At 37.1% G+C, this 19,746-nt stretch overlaps 1 protein-coding gene across 4 annotated transcripts; it reads left to right on the top strand.

Annotated features, from left to right (window-relative positions):
- The first annotated feature begins 950 nt into the window (after positions 1 to 950).
- On the top strand, positions 951 to 19,577 carry CBLL1 (Cbl proto-oncogene like 1). Of its 4 annotated transcripts, none has more exons than XM_010382435.2 (6): positions 951 to 2,370; positions 7,045 to 7,212; positions 11,356 to 11,453; positions 11,834 to 11,917; positions 13,319 to 13,392; positions 16,064 to 19,577. In XM_010382435.2, the coding sequence occupies exons 1-6, from the start codon at positions 2,358 to 2,360 to the stop codon at positions 17,097 to 17,099; spliced, it is 1,473 nt and encodes a 490-aa protein (XP_010380737.1). In that variant the 5' UTR covers positions 951 to 2,357; the 3' UTR covers positions 17,100 to 19,577. The 4 variants fall into 4 exon arrangements, with proteins under 4 accessions (XP_010380737.1, XP_010380736.1, XP_030788425.1 ...); XM_010382434.2 differs by having other exon boundaries at positions 11,353 to 11,453; XM_030932565.1 differs by lacking the exon at positions 951 to 2,370 and adding an exon at positions 2,453 to 2,633.
- The last annotated feature ends 169 nt before the right edge of the window (positions 19,578 to 19,746 follow it).

Genomic DNA, 19,746 nt, shown 5'->3' with positions numbered 1-19,746 from the left:
AATTTATCACACTGCTACTTCATTGGTAATTCAAGGCAACCACAATTAAGGGGGTAAACACACACCACAGATGTTAAAGCAATGCCTGAAAATAACAGACACCAAATCAAATCAAACAAATGTTTAACATTTTATCAGATCTAAAATAAGTACATCTTCTCTCAGTAAATTTTCATAACTTGATGCATCATAAAATGCCAACAAAACTTCTGACGTACAGGTTAAATTATATAAAATACAATAGGAACGCTCTTAATTCTAATTATTTAAATATTAGCATCAGCAGACATTAATACTACTATTCTGAACCTGGATCTGCAGGAATCTGAACGTTAGCCGTTAGCTGATAGGCTAAGTATGATAGAACAAAAAAAAACCAAAGCCAGTGCTAGTGATGAGCATCTGTAGTCCCAGCTACTCCGGAGGCTGAGGCATAAGGATCCCTTGAGCCCAGGAGTCCAAGGATGCAGTGAGCTATGATTGTGCCATTGTACTCCAGTTTGGGCCGCCCCATCTCTAAAAAAAATTTTTTTGGTATAAAAAAGAAGTACTTTCTAGGTGAAAACTTAAAAAAAAAAAAAAAAAAAAAACCAAATTGGTGAAAAAAGCCTGACTATATCAGCACTGTATTTAGAAAAATAGGGAAGTATGGGAAAAACGTTAGGCACGCCCCAATGTCCAAAACAATAATCCCAGAAACTGAAAGCATCTTGAAAACCACTTAGCAATACAGAACTTTACATTTAAAAAAAGCAGGGATAATTTTGATTCACAAATATCCTTAGTTGTGAATACCTAAAAACTTGTTTATAAAGCTGCATATAAATAGTGGAACAATCTTTTACAAGATCTCAGGAAAATAATCACCAAATAACATGGTGCACTTAAATCGCAGTGATCATCACAGTATGATTCACAGGTAACACCGTACAACTACAAAGATATAACACATTGCTACACATACTTTATTTGCAATTCAGTACCATGAAAACATTTCTCTAAGAGGTCAATGTAATAATCTTTTATTGACATAGGAACTCTGGCACTGAAAGCTTGAATAACCCAAGGTAATGATGTCGTCACCAAGGGACAACGAGAATAGAACCCAAATCCCTTGACTCCCAAGCTTGTGTTTTCCCTTAATTGAGCTCCTTTCTATTCATCCAAGAGCATCAAGTGTAAAACGTGGGACAAAGGAGTGGACACAAATGAGCCAAGTCCGCGAGGTGGAGACTGCACTGAAGGTCCTAGGAATCGCCCCTTGGCACTTTCCTTTTGTTTTGGCTGACGAAGATGAAAGCAGCAGCAACCACAAACTCCTGGGACGAAGAACTGGAACTAGGTACTGCCTCCTGCGGTAACTCTCTTCCTCATTTTAGGCCTTTCCTTTTTAACCTCTCCTGCCGGCCAAGCCTTCGCGCTCTCTTCCCCTCTCTCGGTTTCTATCCGCTCCCTTTAGCTCCACTCTGCACATTCCTGCTAGGTGTCCCCGTGAGAGGAGGCAGCTGCGCCGTACTGGCTCTCCACCCTCCATCAGACCCTGGCGCCCAGTCCTCAGGTGTTCAAGAGGTTCGTGGCGTCACAAGCGCTCTCCGTAGAAAGTGAGTGGCAGTCAAGCATTATAAATGTGTTTCAACGGTTAAGAGACTTAAGAGATGGGAACCGGGGCATATACCAAGTCACCTCTGCGTGGGTTTAGGTAGCTGGTCACGACAAAGCAAAATTTAGACAATAAGCGTTGAGACTTTCCTTTTAGCTGCCAGTTTCACAGCTCCGCCATCCCCTGAGCAACCTCCCACTGGAGGACGCTTGCCGAAGCGCATATGTTTACACTTTTCCTACACTAGGCGGAGGACCCCAGCGCTCGCTGACCCCGGGGGATTCCAAACCGTTACTCCGCCCGCCGGGGTGGGGCCAGCGCAACGGCCGAGCCTGCGCAGCCGGGTGTCTCCGGGGCCCCGCGCACTACAAGTCCCAGAAGGCAGCTCTCCGCGGGGGCGGGCAGTCGCTTTATCTGCCTCAGGCTCATTTTTACCACTGCTCTCCCCTTCCCTGGTCCTCCTGGTGTCCTTTCCACAGTTAAAGGCTACTTTCTCTTGAAGCACATGAGGAGAAGCCTTAGCAACCTCGATACCGAAGTTCTTCGCGCGCTCGCTCTTTCTGCCTCTGCTCGAACTATGCCTGAGTCCCTCACAGGAGTTGGGTAGTGGAGGCGAGAGAGGGAAGTCTTTGCAGGCCAAAACTGGGACAACCTGCTCGGACTTCCGCCTCCCGGCCTCCGGAAGGCAGTGCGCACGCGCTCGCTGCGACTCCGGCGCGGTTGACTTCCGCTCCCACTGTGCTCTGCGAGCCGAATCATGGATCACACTGGTAAGGAGGCGGAGGCAGTGGGGGTCCCGGTTCCATGCCCCCTTGGCCGGCCTGGGGCTGGTCGCCCAGCAGGCAAAAGGGATTACGCTCGCCCCACAACACTAGGGTGTGGCAGTGAGAAGAAATCTCACATATGCCTTCCTGTGCCTGGCAGGGGCCTGCCGTTTCCTGGCCTACCCTCTGGTGTGGTACCTACCTCCTCCGTGCCGGCAACAACCGCTCCTTCTCTCGTTCTGAGCTCCGAACCCGGACCGGTGGGCAATGTAGGCCTTTGGGAAGGGAGAGCGCCGGCTCTGTTTTATTCAGCCCAGCTGCTCTGGCCTACGTTATGGAGACTGGCGGGTAGATTGCGGTCTCCGAATCGCGGAATCCTCTTTACGCTGGGAGTGGACGGGCGAGAGTGGGTTGGAGACTTCCTGCTGTCTCAGTCAGCTTTGGGCGGGTGCTGCAGTGGTCACCTCCTGTCGTCTTTCCGATCCTTTATGGACTAGAGAGGTGAAAGAAGGGCATCTGATAGAGTTTTTGGAATCCAACTCGGAGTAGCTTTTCTACCTAAACCAAAAGCATGCCCCCGCGCTTCGGCTGAGGTCCGTACTCATCATTTGAGGGTGTTTACAAAGAGGAGCTTAAAATCAAGGCATTCTCATACTTTTCTCCAAGTAAGAGTAGCTCCACCCTGTTATGTATTTTCTGGCTTTTGCTTCTTTGTGGTTCTCGGATATCGAATGCGTGCTCTTGGAGTTAACATGTGCCCCATACATTTACAGCGACCATATCACAAATAAAGAAAAAAAGCCTTTTTCTTGAGTATTGAGTTGTCCTCACTCATCAGATATCTGCTTGATTATGTAATTAGGTGTGTATGTTTATTTATTTAGTGTATGTTTATGCCAGATACAGATATCTGTAGGTCGGGAGAGGGAAGATGGAATGGTAAACGAGACGGACCAGGTCCATGATAGAACTTCTGTTTTACGGAGGAACACAGACAATACCTTCTTTTTTTTTTTAATGTTTGCGAATTATAAGTATTTTGAAGAAAATAAACCAGTGCTGTGGAGAGATTCATAGGGGGAAATTTCAGAGAGAGTTGTTTGGAATGGTCTTTGTGGAAGCTAAGATCTGATGGGTGAGAAGATCCCAACCCTGGGAAAAAAGCAAGAGGAAAAGCATTTCCAGGAAGTGCAAAGGCACGGAGGTAGGAAGATGTAGTGAAGTCAGCTGCAGCCTAGTAATAACCAAAGGGTAAGAGTCCTGAAGTGAGATTGGAAAGGAGGGCAGCAGGCACATCATTCAGGTCATTGAAAGCCATGGTAAACTTTTGAATTTTAAGTGAATGTGAAGCCATTGAACAGAAGTAAAGGAGGAACACAATCTCTTTAAAAATATATAACAGGCTGTTCTATGGAGAATGGTGTAAGAGAGGGAAGTAAGAATGATGGAAAATAGCTGATTGCAGTAGACGGGAAGGGAAGGTTGGTTTGGTGAAAATTAAGGAAAATGGGCAACTTCAGTAAATACTTTGGTGGTGTTTGAACGAACGTGAGAGAAAGGAGAAATACCTAGGTTTTTGGTTTGAGCAACTAGGTAGTGTCCATTATTGAATTGAGGAAAACTTGAGGCAGAAAACAGTCTTTTTTTGTAGAGGTGAGATGGGAATTTGGGAACAAGTGTTTGGTCTTGGACTACTAGTGTGAGATAACTATTGAGACAGGAGAGATGCCAAGTGGGGATGAGAGGAAAGATATGCACTGAAAATACGTATTTGGAAGTTAGTACCTTTATTTATAGCTGGTATTTTAAAGCATGAGGACAGATGAGACCACTTAAGAAGGGTGTGTTCAGAGGAGAAGCCGGCCTAGCACCAGGCTGTAAAGAATTCCAGTGTTTGGGAATTTATATAGAGTTGAAACTCGACGATTTTGATGGTAGAATAGCAAATATTCGACTTTTGGAAAATAATTCTTTTTTGAGCCCACTACTGGAATTGTGAGTCAAGTTCCTGCCATAGTTTGGAGGCTATTATGTTAGGAAGTCGTAATAGGGGTGGGTGTAAAGCGTGTTTATTATCTTAATTCTTGAAGTTTAGAGATTGCCTAAGGAAGTAAAACTCATCCTAACATGAAAATACGAATGAGCCGACCACTTAAAAAAGTAGTTCCCGCTCAGATGTCCCTTCTGCTTAACACTAGATTCTTACCTTTTTATTTTTTTAATGAATCAGTCTCTTTGATGTTTAGTATCAGAAGACACTATCAAATACTATGCATTGATTGTGAAATAAAATCATAAACCTTGCAGAAGATTCTGGGTTTTCATGAAATTCATAAATATGAATTTGATAATTGTTTAAATCACAAAGCCTTTGACAAATGAGGAAATGCCACTTAGCTAGATAATTGAAGAATCATGACAGGATAGGCATCTCAAAAGAATAATTTCAGTATTAAAGGATTAAGAGTTCCTTGGGGAAACTGATGAAACCCTTGAACATTATGCAAAAATGACCCATTTTATGGTCATGCTGACGTTCAAATGTACAAATGAAGGTGTTCTAATAGAATCTTGCCAGAATAATTACTCCAAGAGGCTCCCAATTAACACTAGATTTATTCTTTGGTCATTCTAAGAATTAGCACTTCTGTAACTGTATCCCAGATTTTGTAAAAGATCCCAGATTTTGTGAAATATTTGTTGGTTCTTTTTATTCAAGATAAAAATCCCCAGTCTTTTTAAAACTATATAATATGGAAGTGTTGTGCCTTTTTAAAGTGAATTTGTCTTAAGTGGCCAGTAGTCCTTAGTCATTTTCTATGTAATATCTAAGAAATTTTTGTTGTTAAGAACTTTATAATTTGTTACTGTATTCAAAAGGAAATAGTGCTTTATGTTCTGATTCTTAATTTAAAAACAACAAAAAGCAAAAAAGTCACAAAAAAACCCAGAATGTTACCACTATTAAATGCTATACCTCATGAATTTCAATCTGTGAAGCAAAGTGAGAAGGGCCAGCCAGCTCTTGAAAGTGGTAGACTATGCAAGCAACAGTAGAGACCTCAAATGTTCAGGATGGTGTGAAAAGGACTTGTGATGAAGTGTTGGTATTTTTATTATTCACAAAGGTAAAACGATTAAACCGTTTTGATATTTGAATGTTTAATATTTGAGGGACAGCATTGAACTGATTATATGTCTACAACGACTTGCTTTTTAGTTGATTGGAATGTCAGGAATACTTTCTGAGCAAGAAAAAAAGTCATTCATGTTTCTTTTGGCTAGTGCATTGCTTGTAATTACTTTTAGTACATAAGCAACTACAATGAAAGCAGATCAAATACATTAATCAGCTCGTGAGTCTATTTAGTGAAGCGGTGAAAGCTAATCAAGTTGGGTTTACCCCAATTCAAGATTCTAGCTAACCATGTAATTCTGCCCTCCCCTTGTTTTAGGATTAGCTGTTATAAGAGTAGTAAGTAGACTGAAAGATAATTAAAATAATTGTTAAGGACCCATTTTTAATTTTGTTTGATATATTGTTCAGAAAAAGTACAAATGAATGTGAACTTAGTGTGTGTCTGTAATCCTAGTAGCCTTGGAGGCCATTAGTACTAGCTTACTACTTCCAAATTTGGCTTTGCTGAATTTAATGTGGACGGTTTGGCTATCTGTCTTGACTGTAATATTTCCTGCAGGGGCAGTTATACAACCTTGTTCAATAACTTGTCATGTTTAAAACACTACAAATTAAATAATATGTTATTTGTATTTCCTATTTTAAGCATTTTCCTTTTTGTCTTTAGTAGGTCAAGTTAAGTATTTTCTGTATTATATCTTTTCATCTACTTGAAAAAAGGTAACTGTTAAGCTTTAGATGGGGTCAGTTCTATGAAATAATACTGCTGTTACTCATGGGACAAGAATTAATTCTATAGACAATAACAAGTGAAGACTCCAGGGACTAGAAGGTGACAGTTGTTTAGACCTAGTTGTAGTACAGGAACTTTGCATCCTCTTCAATTATAATTTTCCATTACAGGGCCGACTAAGAACTCAGTCATATGTTATAGCACAAATACATTATTGCATGTTTTTACTACTAAATGGTATAATGATTTTTACTGTAATTCTGAATGATTTTTATAACTCTCTTACACTTAAGGAATAATCACATTTCTTAACTTCATTTTCAAATGCATTATTTAATTTTGCCTTCATCAGTGTTAGTAAGTTCAGTTTACTAAATTTATTGTCTGCATGCTGGATGATCAGACATGGGGATAGGGATGGTTTTCTTTCTTTTTCTCCTTAGTCTTTTTCTTTAAAAAAAATCTCTTGTAGTTCAAGACAATGGTTCTTGGGTTCATGAATGGTTTCATGTTTCTGTAAACTTCTCTGGAATTATATGAAAAATTTTGTTCACTTTTCTAGGGAGAGGTCCTATAACTTTTATCAGTTCCTTAAAGGATTCCATATCTCAAAAAGGGTTAAAAAGCATTGCCTTAAGTGTTGATCCAAAATAAATAAAATTAGCAGTTAAACGTAATGTAACATTGAAAATCAGAACCCAGATCTTTAAACTTGATAATGTTAGGTATGTTGTTTTAATACCTGTGGCAGAATAATCTTTGAAAAGAAAAACTAAAAGAAATTACAACTTTTTTTTCCCTAACATAGACAATGAGTTACAAGGCACTAATAGTTCTGGATCCTTGGGTGGTCTTGATGTTCGCAGACGAATTCCTATAAAGCTGATCTCCAAACAAGCAAACAAAGCAAAACCTGCACCGCGAACTCAAAGGACTATAAACAGGATGCCTGCAAAGGCTCCACCTGGTGATGAAGGTAATTTGTTTAACTAATAGGTCCAACACTTTCTGTTTTATCTGATTGCTCCAGATAGTCTGTGTGATCTTATAGCTACCTCTTTTTTATCTTACATATTCTATTTATTCTTCAACCTTCTTGTTTGACTTCTCCTTGTAGCACATTGTATTTTTATTTCCCTTTATAAATATTTTTGATTTGATTCCTTTTGTTGTTGAAAGGAATACTGCCCATTGTTTAATAATCTCAACAGTATTGCCAGAAAGCATAACATGAAAGTAAAATCCTTCTATCCAAAGATAATCCCTGTTGACTTTTTTATACAAAAGTATTGATTTTTTAATGTGTAGTTGCCATTTTTTCATGTACGCATTTAAGATTTTTTTCTTATCAGTACATGCAGATATACCTCATTAAAAAAACAGGTTTGGGTATTTTTAGATATACCATAATTTAACAGTTTTTCCAGTTTTTTTCTGTTACAAAAAATGTTGCACCAAATATTCTTGGACATAGCGTTTTGTAGAATTTGTACTTTGCACAGATTTGGCCTTTTTTTTTTTTTTTTTTTAATTCCAAAGACTTTAAAACTACAAATTTGGATATTTTAAAACTTGATAGATACTGTGGATTTTAGAGTTTGACAAGTGCTGTCAAATTGCTCTTCAAAAAAGGTATGTTAGGTTTTACTCCCATACACCAATAGTGAGTACTAGAAATCTTTTAAAATTTTTGTTTTGATGTAAATTTCTTTTAATTATGAAAGAGCGAATATTTTTTCATAATATTGGTCATTCTTGTTTAGATCCTTTCTTCTGAGTTCTTTGTAATTTAATAGGATTTTTGGCCGGGCGCGGTGGCTCAAGCCTGTAATCCCAGCACTTTGGGAAGCTGAGACGGGCGGATCATGAGGTCAGGAGATCGAGACCATCCTGGCTAACACAGTGAAACCCCATCTCTACTAAAAAAATACAAAAAACTAGCCGGGCGAGGTGGCGGGCGCCTGTAGTCCCAGCTACTTGGGAGGCTGAGGCAGGAGAATGGCGTGAACCCGGGAGGCGGAGCTTGCAGTGAGCTGAGATCCAGCCACTGCACTCCAGCCTGGGCGACAGAGCGAGACTCCCTCTCAACAACAACAACAACAAAATTTAATAGGATTTTTGTTATATGTTATGTATGTATGTATGTGTGTGTGTATATACATATATCTATCTATCTATCTATCTATCTATCTATCTATCTATCTATCTATCTATCTATATATTTTTTTTGAGATTGGGTCTTACTCTCTTGCCTGGACTGGAGTGCAGTGGTGGGATCATGGCTCGATATTCCAGGCTCAAGTGATCTTTCCACCTCAGTCTCCTGAGTAGCTGGGACTAGAGGTGCGCCCCACCTGCTTGGCTAATTTTTTATATTTAATTTATGTAGTGACGGGGTCTTGCTATGTTGCCCAGGCTGGTTTTGAACTCCTGGGCTCAACAGTCCTCTCACCTTAGCCTCCCAAAGTGCCAGGATTACAGGCATGAGCCACTGTGCCTGGCCTATGTTGTATATATTCTTCACTTGTCTTTTAATTTTGTATACAAAATATTTATTGCAGAGAATCTTGAAGATTCTATGTAGTCAGGTATCCAGTCTTTGCTTTTATGACTTCTGGGATTTGTGACATTTTTTGAAAGGCCTTCCCCTATTTCACCAGTATAAAAGAGTTTTTACATCTTACCCTTGATTACAGGTTAGCAAACTATGTCTGTGGGCCAAATGTAACCCTGTTTTTATAAACAATTTTATTGGAACACAGCTGTACTCATTCATTTAAGTATTATCTATGGGAGCTTTCACACTGTAATGGTAGGGTTGAGTTAATTGTGATTGAGACCATATGGTCCACAAAGCCTAAATATTTACTATTTAGCCTTTCACAGAAAAAGTTCACTGATAGTGCTTGAGAACATTTATGGATATGTATTTGGTTATTAAGGGGAAAAAAGGTGGCGTCTGGCCTTTTTTTTCCCCAAAACGTTGTCCCAACTCTTTTCCTTGCTGAATAGGAATTTTATTGTTATCATACGTATGTTAAAGCAGCAGTCCCCAATCTTCTTGGCACAAGGACTGGTTTCGTGGAAGACAGTTTTTCCACAGATGGAGAGTGATGGCAGGGTGCGGGGAGTGATTTTGGGATGCAACTGTTGCGTTAGTTAGATTCTTTTAAGGAGCACCAACCTAGATCCCTCTCTTGCACAGTTCACAATAGGGTTTGCGTTCCTATGAGAGTCTAATGCAGCTGCTGATCTGACGGGAGGCGGAGGCAGAGGTCAAGTGGCAATGCTTCCTAGCCCTCCACTCACCTCCTGCTGTGTGGCCACGTTCCTAACAAGCCAAGGGTACTGGTCCAAGGTCTGGGAGTTGGGGACCCCTGTATTGAAAGTATTTTTTGTATTTCTAGACTTTCTATTCTATTCCAGCAATTTGTCTGTATTTATTTTGTAGAATCAAGCTGCTTTAGTTAAAACATATGTTATGGTTTCTTTTATTGTAGGGTTTCTCTCCCATCTAAACAAGTATATTTGAAGTCAAATCGTGTTAGTAATAACCTAGGGCTGCTGTTGCACTACCTCTAAGTTAGGGTCAGTCCTGCTTTGGCTTTTTTAAAAAAACTAATTTTTTAAAACAACATGGTAGTGTACAAATGCATTCTTTAATAGTTCAAACAATAGTTTCTGAACAATAGTTCAGAAAAGCCAAAATCCTTTTCCCCCTTTCCCTCTCGGAATTTGGAGTAAAAGAAATTTTTTTTTTGATTGTTGTTTTCCTAGGCATCAATGAAAATGTGGAGTTTGGGGTGCCAGTGTGGTATCTCTACAAATATATATAGTTTAATGATGGGAGTACAGGTGGAACTACTCTGAAAAATGATAATGTGCTTCTAATTTCCTTGGCTGTTATCTCAATAATTTTCTGGGTTTGAAAAATTGAGTTTCCTTATTTTGAATTTTAGATCACACCAGCTTTTCTAAGGTGTAAATGGGTGATATAGGAGCCTAGGAACTCTCAGGTGTAGCTTATCAGAGCACCCTGACTTTGGATTATACATTCGTATTGGCAGTAATTAAATAGCAGTACACTGAAGTGTCTATTAGCTTCAAAAAATTCTTGCATCACTATTTGTGTGTTAATGTGAGTGTGTCTCTGTGTGTGTGTGTCTATGTCTGTGTATAGGTGCTGTAATTTAGTCATGTGGGTAAAGTTAAAACTTGTGTGCTTGGCTACTCTGTTTACCAGTTCTAGGGCCAAAAGAGTCGTGAGAAGCCTGGCTCCTTGGAGGGATATATTTGTCTGCTCAGCTTTACTTTAGGTAATTGGATTCTACCTGGAATTCCCATCAGCCTATTGATTGGTTTTTTGTTCTTTTGTAGGAGATGAGAAGATTGCCATCAACTTTTTAATTAGGCCAGAGAAATTGAGCCCATTTGATCTTCATATATCTTAAGTTTATTGATATTGATAAATACATTGTAGGAAAGGGTACATAAGATATGATATGGCTGCTGTTTGGGTAATTAATCAGGGAGTGGTTTTAATTGACAGAATGAAATATGAATATGTTCAAGTATTTAAATTACTCATTTTAGGGCTAAAGAAGAAGATAACTTGTTTGCTAATAAAATGCATAGAATGCTTTATGTTTTCATTATACTTTTGGCAATAAAATCAGTCTCATGGCATACCATTTTTGTAGCTAGACTAGAATAAATGGTGATCAGTATCTTAAAAATTTGTGCAGCAAGCATGATAATCAGTAGTCAGTAACATTTTTCATTAGAAATAGTTTCATGAATTGATAAGAGCATTTGAATGGAGTCGAGATCTGAGGTCTGTTCCTGGCTTTGCCACTTTTCTTCTATATGTCAAGTTGTTATGCGTCTCCATATAGTAATATTCTCAATAATGAAGTGAAAGAATTGGACTAGATCACCAAGATCACTTCTAACTGATGTTTTAAACTAATCTTGATTGTCTTATTCTTAGAAAAGCTTTGAAAGGCATCAGATGGGCTTTTTAGTGAAAAGATCTATTTTGCCATGTATATGTACTTCCAAAATGAAATTTGAGATTTGGAAAGTTAATGGGCAATACTTTTTTTTTTTTTCTCAGAAGGATTTGATTATAATGAAGAAGAACGGTATGACTGTAAAGGTGGTGAGCTGTTTGGAAATCAGCGAAGGTTTCCTGGACACCTTTTTTGGGACTTTCAGGTATAATTAAAAATGAAAAATTGTATTAGAACAGTAAAATATTTTAAGTATTAAATAGTTAAAATGTTTTATTAGAGTAATGCACAATACATAAAGAATGTTATGAACTTGTTATAACTGATTTTCAGTACATACAAATCATTTGTTAATACTCTATTTTCAAGAATAATTTGAAGTACTTTTCAGTAAAATCAATAACTATTAACACTAAGAAGAAAAACTAATGGTATCACAGCTAATGGTGGGGAATACATGGAGATTATACCAAGAAGCTTTTCTAATTGTTTTAACAACTTTTATAAAACACTGACCAATTCATTGTGTAGATAGAATCTTTAGAATTGTGTGAGAAGGTAATTTTAATTATATCATTTCAACAGATAAACATCTTAGGTGAAAAGGATGATACACCAGTTCATTTCTGTGACAAGTGTGGATTGCCTATTAAAATCTATGGGCGAATGGTAAGTATAATTAAATACTGTTTTTGTCAGTAAGCATTTGCATAGAGGTGGGGTTCTGAAATTTAACTAGATAGGTTTATCATTGTTTCATGACTAAGTTTGCGACATTTTAAATAAGTATGAAATGACTAAGGGAAGTATTGGAATACTATGAATTTAATATGATTATCTTGACAAATTGTTGAATTCTTGTAAAATATTAAATAAAACTGAAAAAATTATTTCTGAAAACTAATTTCTTTGGAGTGTTTGATACCAGTTAGTTTACAGTTATTCTAGTTAGGAAAAATTTTTTTCTTATGCATTAAAACTGCATTAATAATATTTATAATTTCTTTTTTTCCTGAGGCTCAGAGAGGCTTAATAATAATTATTATTTCTGAAAATTGAATTCTAATCATTAAAAAAATTTTACAATCCTAACTGTAATTTTATAGTAATTTTCACATTTCTTCCCTCCAAAAAAGATAGTTTTGCATTTGCGTTTAGAAAAAAAATTGAATTCAATGACATACCTGTGATGGTAGATGGTGTGGATTATGCACTGTTGCTTTGCTGTACATCATAGTAAAGAAATAGTAACAGGCTGTGAATTTAAAAATGTGGTTCTAACATCATTTTACTGTATCCTTCTGATTGATTTTTAGATTTTTATTAGTTGATTAACTTAAAACGACCAGAGGAAGATGCTGCTTATATTAAACATAGGACATACTTGTTATTTTTTACTGCATTCAAATAGTTTCAGGAGAAACAAGATTTAAAAAAAAACACAATTAAAGTGTTCTTCAGGAGGTTTTGACCTGCAGAGGTCTGGGTGTGGTGGCTCACACGTATAATCCCACAGCTTCAGGAGGCTGAGGTGTGAGGATTGCTAGAGGCCAGGAGTTTGGTACCAGCCTGGACAACTTAGCGAGACCCTGTCTCTACAATAAAATAAAACAGCCTGGTGTGGTGGCACACACCTATGTTCCTAGCTATTCTGAAGGCTGAGGTGGGAACATTAGCCAGGAGTTCGAGGTTACAGTGAGCTGTGATCACACCACTGGACTCCATCCTGGGCAACGGAGCAAGATCTGTTTCTTTAAAAAAAAAAAAAAAAAAAAAAAGGAAAAAATGTCTGGGTACCATGGGTGAAATTTATAGGGTTTATACCTCCAGAAGGTGTAAGCAAATACATATGTGTATGTTTATTGGAAAAGGGGCCATAGTTTTTGTGATGTTCTGAAAAGGCTTTGTGATTGAAAAAGGTTATTATAATTAGTACTTAATAAATATTCATTTTAACAGGTATTCTCAAGTGTCTTCTAAGCCTTCTTATGTATAGGTCACTATATATATGTTTTTTTAGAAATATCTTAAGTTCTAATATGCTTAACTGTAATATGTCTTTGTTTACAGATTCCATGCAAGCATGTTTTTTGCTATGACTGTGCTATTTTACATGAAAAAAAGGGAGATAAGATGTGTCCAGGGTAAGATAAGATTATCATTACCTTTTTTAAATAATAAAGTTTTAGTGCAATGATTCGTAAGTTGGATTAAAGGTTAGGGAGTGATATAAATCAGGCAGGAGATCAAAATACAGACGTGGCTAATCTTTTTTTGTGAGCCCAGCTTGCCTAGTGTTTCTCTTTAATATAGGGCGAGGTAAACACTGTCAGTCAACTCAAATTGGTCGGAATGAAATCTGTTTGCCATTATAGAAGTATTACTATAAACCAAAAACAGTTACTCTTTTGATGGGACATTAAAGAAGTATTAAGATATAGTGAGAGCAAAGACTCCAGAATTAGAATTCCTGGGTTTGAATCCTTGTTCTGCTATGTATTAGCTGTTTTACTGTCATAGACTATTCTTTATTGATAAAATGAGGCTGATAGTAGTACCTACTTCCTTGTGGTATTTTTAGGATTCGATGAGGTTTTATATATAAAACATATATACACACATACACATATATAGTAGCTGGCATATAGTAAGCACTATATATATATAAGCTCTTGCTACTTTCAAATCTGATTATTATATCTGGAGTATATCTTAGAACACCATCATTATATAGTCTCAAACAAGTTATAAAAAGCTAGATCCATTTTGGGATAGTCTTGAAGAAAACAGAATAAGAATTTTTATATCAGTTCAGAACTCTTGATAAGGAAGGCTTAAGAAGGAATGAGAGGTACTTGCTTGGAATAGCCATAGGCTTCTTAGATCACTTATAACCTGTGCTTAAAGCTACACCAAGATTTGTGGTATTGATTGATATCAAAGCTGTGGACACTTGTCAGCAATGATTCCCTTTTATGGTATAGGAAAATTTGACGTCACCAGGAGAGAGAGGGGTGATTTATTGACAGCTCAGTGACAACTAATTCACTTGGCATGTTTTTATTAGCATTTTAAAGTAACAGATTATAAAATTTGTTCTATTGAGTTTAAAACATTTCGTTTATAGAATTATAATTCAGAAGAGTTAAAACACTAGAAATATATATCACTTGTTTTTTGGGTGTTTTCTCAGGCCTAAGTTTTCAACATGGTATACCTTCATTTTAAGTTACATAGTAAATTTGATTGCTTCATTGGGATAAAGGATTTCAGATGTGATGAAACATTATTTAGAGGACTTTTAAAGGTCTCTTGTTTAAGTATTAAAAGGAAATTAAAAGGTACTTATTGTTTAAAGAAATTAGTTCTCAAGGTACTAAATGTAACTAATGTACTGAATATACTAATGTGCTAACCTTACTAATGGACTAAATGTAACAAAGTGCTAAATGTCACACCTCACTTATGTGGTCCTTAGTAGCAATTTTAGGACAGAAGCCTATCTGTATTAACAGACCCAGATCAGGAAGTGAAGAAATGACAATCAGAGTTAAACAGTATGTATTACTGTTTTTAAGCACCACCCAAGAGAAAGTGCCTCTCGTCTTGTTAAGGTCGAGATAGTTCAGAGTTTACAGTGAACTAGAAGCAAAAAACAAGTGTGCCAGGTGGCCACTAAAGGGAAGCATAATAACATCAATAAGGAGTGCCAGTCTTATAGTAAGGATGGAAAGATAGACAACTCAAAATCAAGAGTATAGAGCCATTTAGTTTAGTGCCGAATGACCTGACACACATATTCAATGACAATTGCTTATATATATATATATACACACACATATATTTTTATATAGTGCTTAATTGGGGATTAAATAAATACTGTCACTTTCATTGTTTCATTTGATATTAAATATATTCTTTTAAGTAATATGAAATAGATGTAAGAACATTGTGAAGTAGGTAGATACTTTAACTTCATTGTACAAATGAAGAAACAAACTCAAAAATGGTTCAGTGACTTCAAATTACTGAGCCAATACCAGATCCAAGATCTTCAGATTCCTATTTCAGTCCTCTTTCCCCACTGTGTCAAGAAAGCTGTAATGGCAAATATGGATTAAATATGGTAAGTGAAAAATAGTTACAATTTTGACCCTGAGTTTTTAAGAAAATGTTAAGTTAAATTTAGTGCTCACAAATTAGAAAGGTAGGGAAGTGTAAATTTGCCTGACAATTCAGAAAAAACCCTTCCTTAAAGGACTTTTAATAGTCCAGGCTTGGATTGAAATAGTTTATATTTAATGTTAAGAACCCTAATGATGAGGCTGATGTTACTTCTTGTTGTAGTCCTTGCAGTGTCTTCTACTTACTGTTTTCTACTTACTGTTTTCCACTGTTTGCTCAACAAACAGTTATCACTCAATAATACCATACAAGTTTGAATTCCATGATTGTAAGTAATCAACCCTTTGGTTTTTTTCTTGCTGGGTTTTTTGGCAAATGGATGCAAAGCATAGAATTGTTTGAGAAAATTAGATAAATTCTAGGCCTTGGGAAGAATGAGGTCTCTTCTTCAAACATACTGTTTGATATTAGGAGTTCTGAAGATGACAGAAATGCCTATGCTTAATGGCTAATAGACAACAAAGTAGGGAAGATTAAAAGGTTCACGTAGAATAACTGTAACTTCTAATTGTGGACTTTTGCTATGTTTTATGTAACAGTCAAATTTTTAAAAGAGGCATATTTTTGAAAATTACGTAATTTTTTATATTCTCTTTTAGTAAATCACATTTTTTTCCCCTTCTGATTTAGCTGTAGTGATCCTGTGCAGCGAATTGAGCAGTGTACACGAGGTTCTCTCTTCATGTGTAGCATTGTTCAAGGGTGCAAGAGAACGTATTTGTCTCAGAGAGACTTACAGGCTCATATCAACCATCGCCATATGAGAGCTGGAAAACCTGTTACCCGTGCTTCACTTGAAAATGTTCATCCTCCTATTGCCCCACCACCAACTGAAATCCCTGAGCGTTTTATAATGCCACCAGACAAGCACCATATGAGCCATATTCCGCCAAAGCAGCACATCATGATGCCACCACCTCCTTTGCAACATGTGCCGCATGAGCACTATAATCAGCCACATGAAGATATTCGTGCTCCTCCAGCAGAATTGTCCATGGCTCCACCTCCACCTCGATCGGTCAGTCAGGAAACCTTTCGTATTTCAACAAGAAAACACAGCAATTTAATAACCGTCCCTATTCAGGATGACTCAAATTCAGGTGCTAGAGAACCACCACCTCCTGCCCCAGCACCTGCTCACCATCATCCTGAATATCAGGGTCAACCAGTGGTATCGCACCCTCATCATATTATGCCTCCACAGCAACATTATGCACCACCCCCACCTCCTCCACCACCAATAAGCCATCCAATGCCACATCCTCCCCAGGCTGCAGGTACTCCTCACTTGGTATATAGCCAAGCTCCACCTCCACCAATGACCTCTGCTCCACCACCAATAACCCCTCCCCCTGGACATATTATTGCCCAGATGCCACCTTATATGAATCATCCTCCTCCAGGACCTCCCCCACCTCAACATGGTGGTCCACCTGTAACTGCACCCCCTCCTCACCATTATAATCCTAACTCATTACCCCAGTTCACTGAAGATCAAGGAACTCTGAGCCCTCCATTTACACAACCAGGGGGAATGAGTCCTGGTATATGGCCTGCACCAAGAGGGCCACCACCTCCTCCACGATTGCAGGGTCCGCCTTCTCAAACCCCACTTCCTGGACCACATCATCCAGATCAGACGAGATATAGACCGTATTACCAATGATAATAGTATTTTGAACTGAAGATATGAGGAGGAAAAAAACTATGTATAGTCAATCTTTTAATTAAGCTTTGACTGTTTTGGGAAGGAAGAGTACCTCTTACCGAGGTAGTATAAAACACATAGGGTCTTGTTTCTTAAAATGGTTTTAAATCTTGACCTTAAGATTGATTTCAAGTACCATACTGTAGTACAGATAAGTGGCTCAGTTGAGCACAGCTATATTTTAACATCTTTATTCCCCTAGTTTAGTAAATTGACCCAGAGGTGACCATTTGTAAAAAATTTGAAAAAATTTTTCATTGTTTTACTTCAAAAGTATTGTTTTGTTAAACCCAACGTTTAGTTTTTCTTGTGATACATTTTGTTAACCTGTGTAAAAGGATTAAATTTCAATAAGGTTGTAAAAATGCTATTTTTATGTGAATTTCAGTGCAGCCACATACTGTTTTTTAAACCATATGTTTTACCACTAATTTCCCAAAGTTATAATAAAATCCTAAAAGCAAAAATCTAGAATTTGCTGTAAGGCAGACTGTTAAATGATAGAGAGTTATTTCACATTTTAGGCACTGAAATGTTGGGGTTTCGAGGTATAGTAAGTATACAATGCACTTCACTTGGATGCCTTTTCATTTTTAGGCAGCCTCAGGAGCACCAAAATACATTGGAATTCTAGTACTAAGATATATTTGTTTGTAATGTTAAAAGGCATTACTAATTATTTGGAAAGAGATGGCCAAAGTAATCAACTCTACAGGCTTCAAGCTGGTGGGGGGATGCTGTTACTCATTAATGCTTTTTTACTGAATGGTCGGAATCACATACGCACCACACATACTGACCTTAAGTAACATTATTTTATAGAACTGTTTAAACGGTGTTATTTAGATGAAATGTGTTCTGTTTTGTTCATTGTCTTAAACTGAATAGGGCTGAATAGGCTTTACGTAATTCTTCATTTCATGGTAGAGTTTGATGCTGTGTTTAAGTGGGTTCTTGTTTATAGGATTTTCAACTGCAGTTTGAATGCCATGGAGGAATTTGAATAATGTATTAATGAAGGACATATTCTTGTAATCACAAATTTGCATTTGCTCAGGTTTCATTGCTGTGTGATAGAGTTTTTCCTCTAACTTGAAATTTAAAAACTTTTATTTCCAATTCCTTTTGTCGGTAAAGCAGTCTGAATTTGGAACATTTTAGCATGGAGTCAACAGTGAAGACTACCAGATAATTTTGTATTGGAGAAGAGGAAAGTAACAGCTAAATTGTGGATTTCAGTGCTTTACATGGTGCCTTTAGAGTCAGCTTTTACATTATAGGGGCTTGTTATAGTTCAGCTAAGATGACCACTTAACAGTTTATACAGAACTCATGTGTATAAATCAACGTTCTTAGGATATTATTTATATCCTTTGAATAAATCCCTGTGAAGTTTTTCCTCCCCACTAAAATGGTGCATAATAAAACATGAAATGTGTAGTATGCAGGTATCATTTATTAGATAGTTTGTAGTATATACATTTAGAACATACTTCTTTTGACAAAGCGTGAACTGATTGCTAATTTACCATTTCTGTCAGGTACAGGTGAAACAAATTCTCATCTTGAATGATCAGATGCAAAATCATTTCTGAACCCTAGGAGCAGAAGTTAGAAATAACAAAATGGCCATTTCAACCTTGACTGGCCAAAAATAACTAATAAACTTTTTTGTTTTAAGTCAGGCAAATGATTTTCTACACTTCACAGTTTGAAAGTCCAGTGTTAATGCAATATTTCTAGTGAGAAATGCTTGTTATTAAAAGCATGGGAGTGAAATGGTGTGAAATGTTGGTGGTGAGTGCTTCTATCATATTACTGTAGGTACTTGGACTGGTGCAAACTTGATTCCTTTTCATGCCCCTGTTTAGGAGCTATTAAAATGTTACTGTTAAAAATCCAAACCATTTCTTTGTTCCATATAATAAGAAAATAGCCAAAATCACTTTAGAGCTTCTCAACTATTTATGAAGAGTTGTCCTGCTTTTATTGAAAGTCACTAGAGTTGAATGTGGTAAGCAACCACTTAGCCTATGTATTGGATGAGAAAATTAGTATCATAAAATTTTGAATTAAGAGAACTCTTGTAGAGTTTTAAAAAAATGATTTATTTTCAATTAGGTTTAAGAAATCTATGTTATGCAGGGAGGCATATCAGATGAATGTTGTAGTAGACAAAAGTTTTAAATCGTGTTAGACTTGAATTCATCAATTGTTTGAATGAGGGTGGGTGGGTAGAAGGATAACAAAATTACTGTTAGTGCTTCTTTCCTTACGGAAAAAGATGTGAATGCCAGCCTTATTTCAGGGAAGCCTTTGAAGCTATGATGGACATAAATCTAAAGTAAATGTATGTATGTTTCATTATATTGCTCTTAAGACTACTGAGGTGGCAGTTTAATTCTTAAAAACAATAAAATGGAAGCATAAATACTATTTTGCCTAGATGAATTTTTATGTATTGGCACATTTGGAAGAATGCAGAATTTTCCATGTTTATGTTGATAACTTTCTACAGTATAATTAAGTTCACGTCTAAAAGATTAAAACCATCAAGTTGAATGTTACATTTCTTCAGTGGCATGTTTATTCAGCATATACAGTA

This window comes from Rhinopithecus roxellana, chromosome 6, assembly GCF_007565055.1.
Source record: "Rhinopithecus roxellana isolate Shanxi Qingling chromosome 6, ASM756505v1, whole genome shotgun sequence".
NCBI lineage: Eukaryota > Metazoa > Chordata > Mammalia > Primates > Cercopithecidae > Rhinopithecus > Rhinopithecus roxellana.
This window is presented reverse-complemented; position numbering and strand designations above follow the sequence as displayed.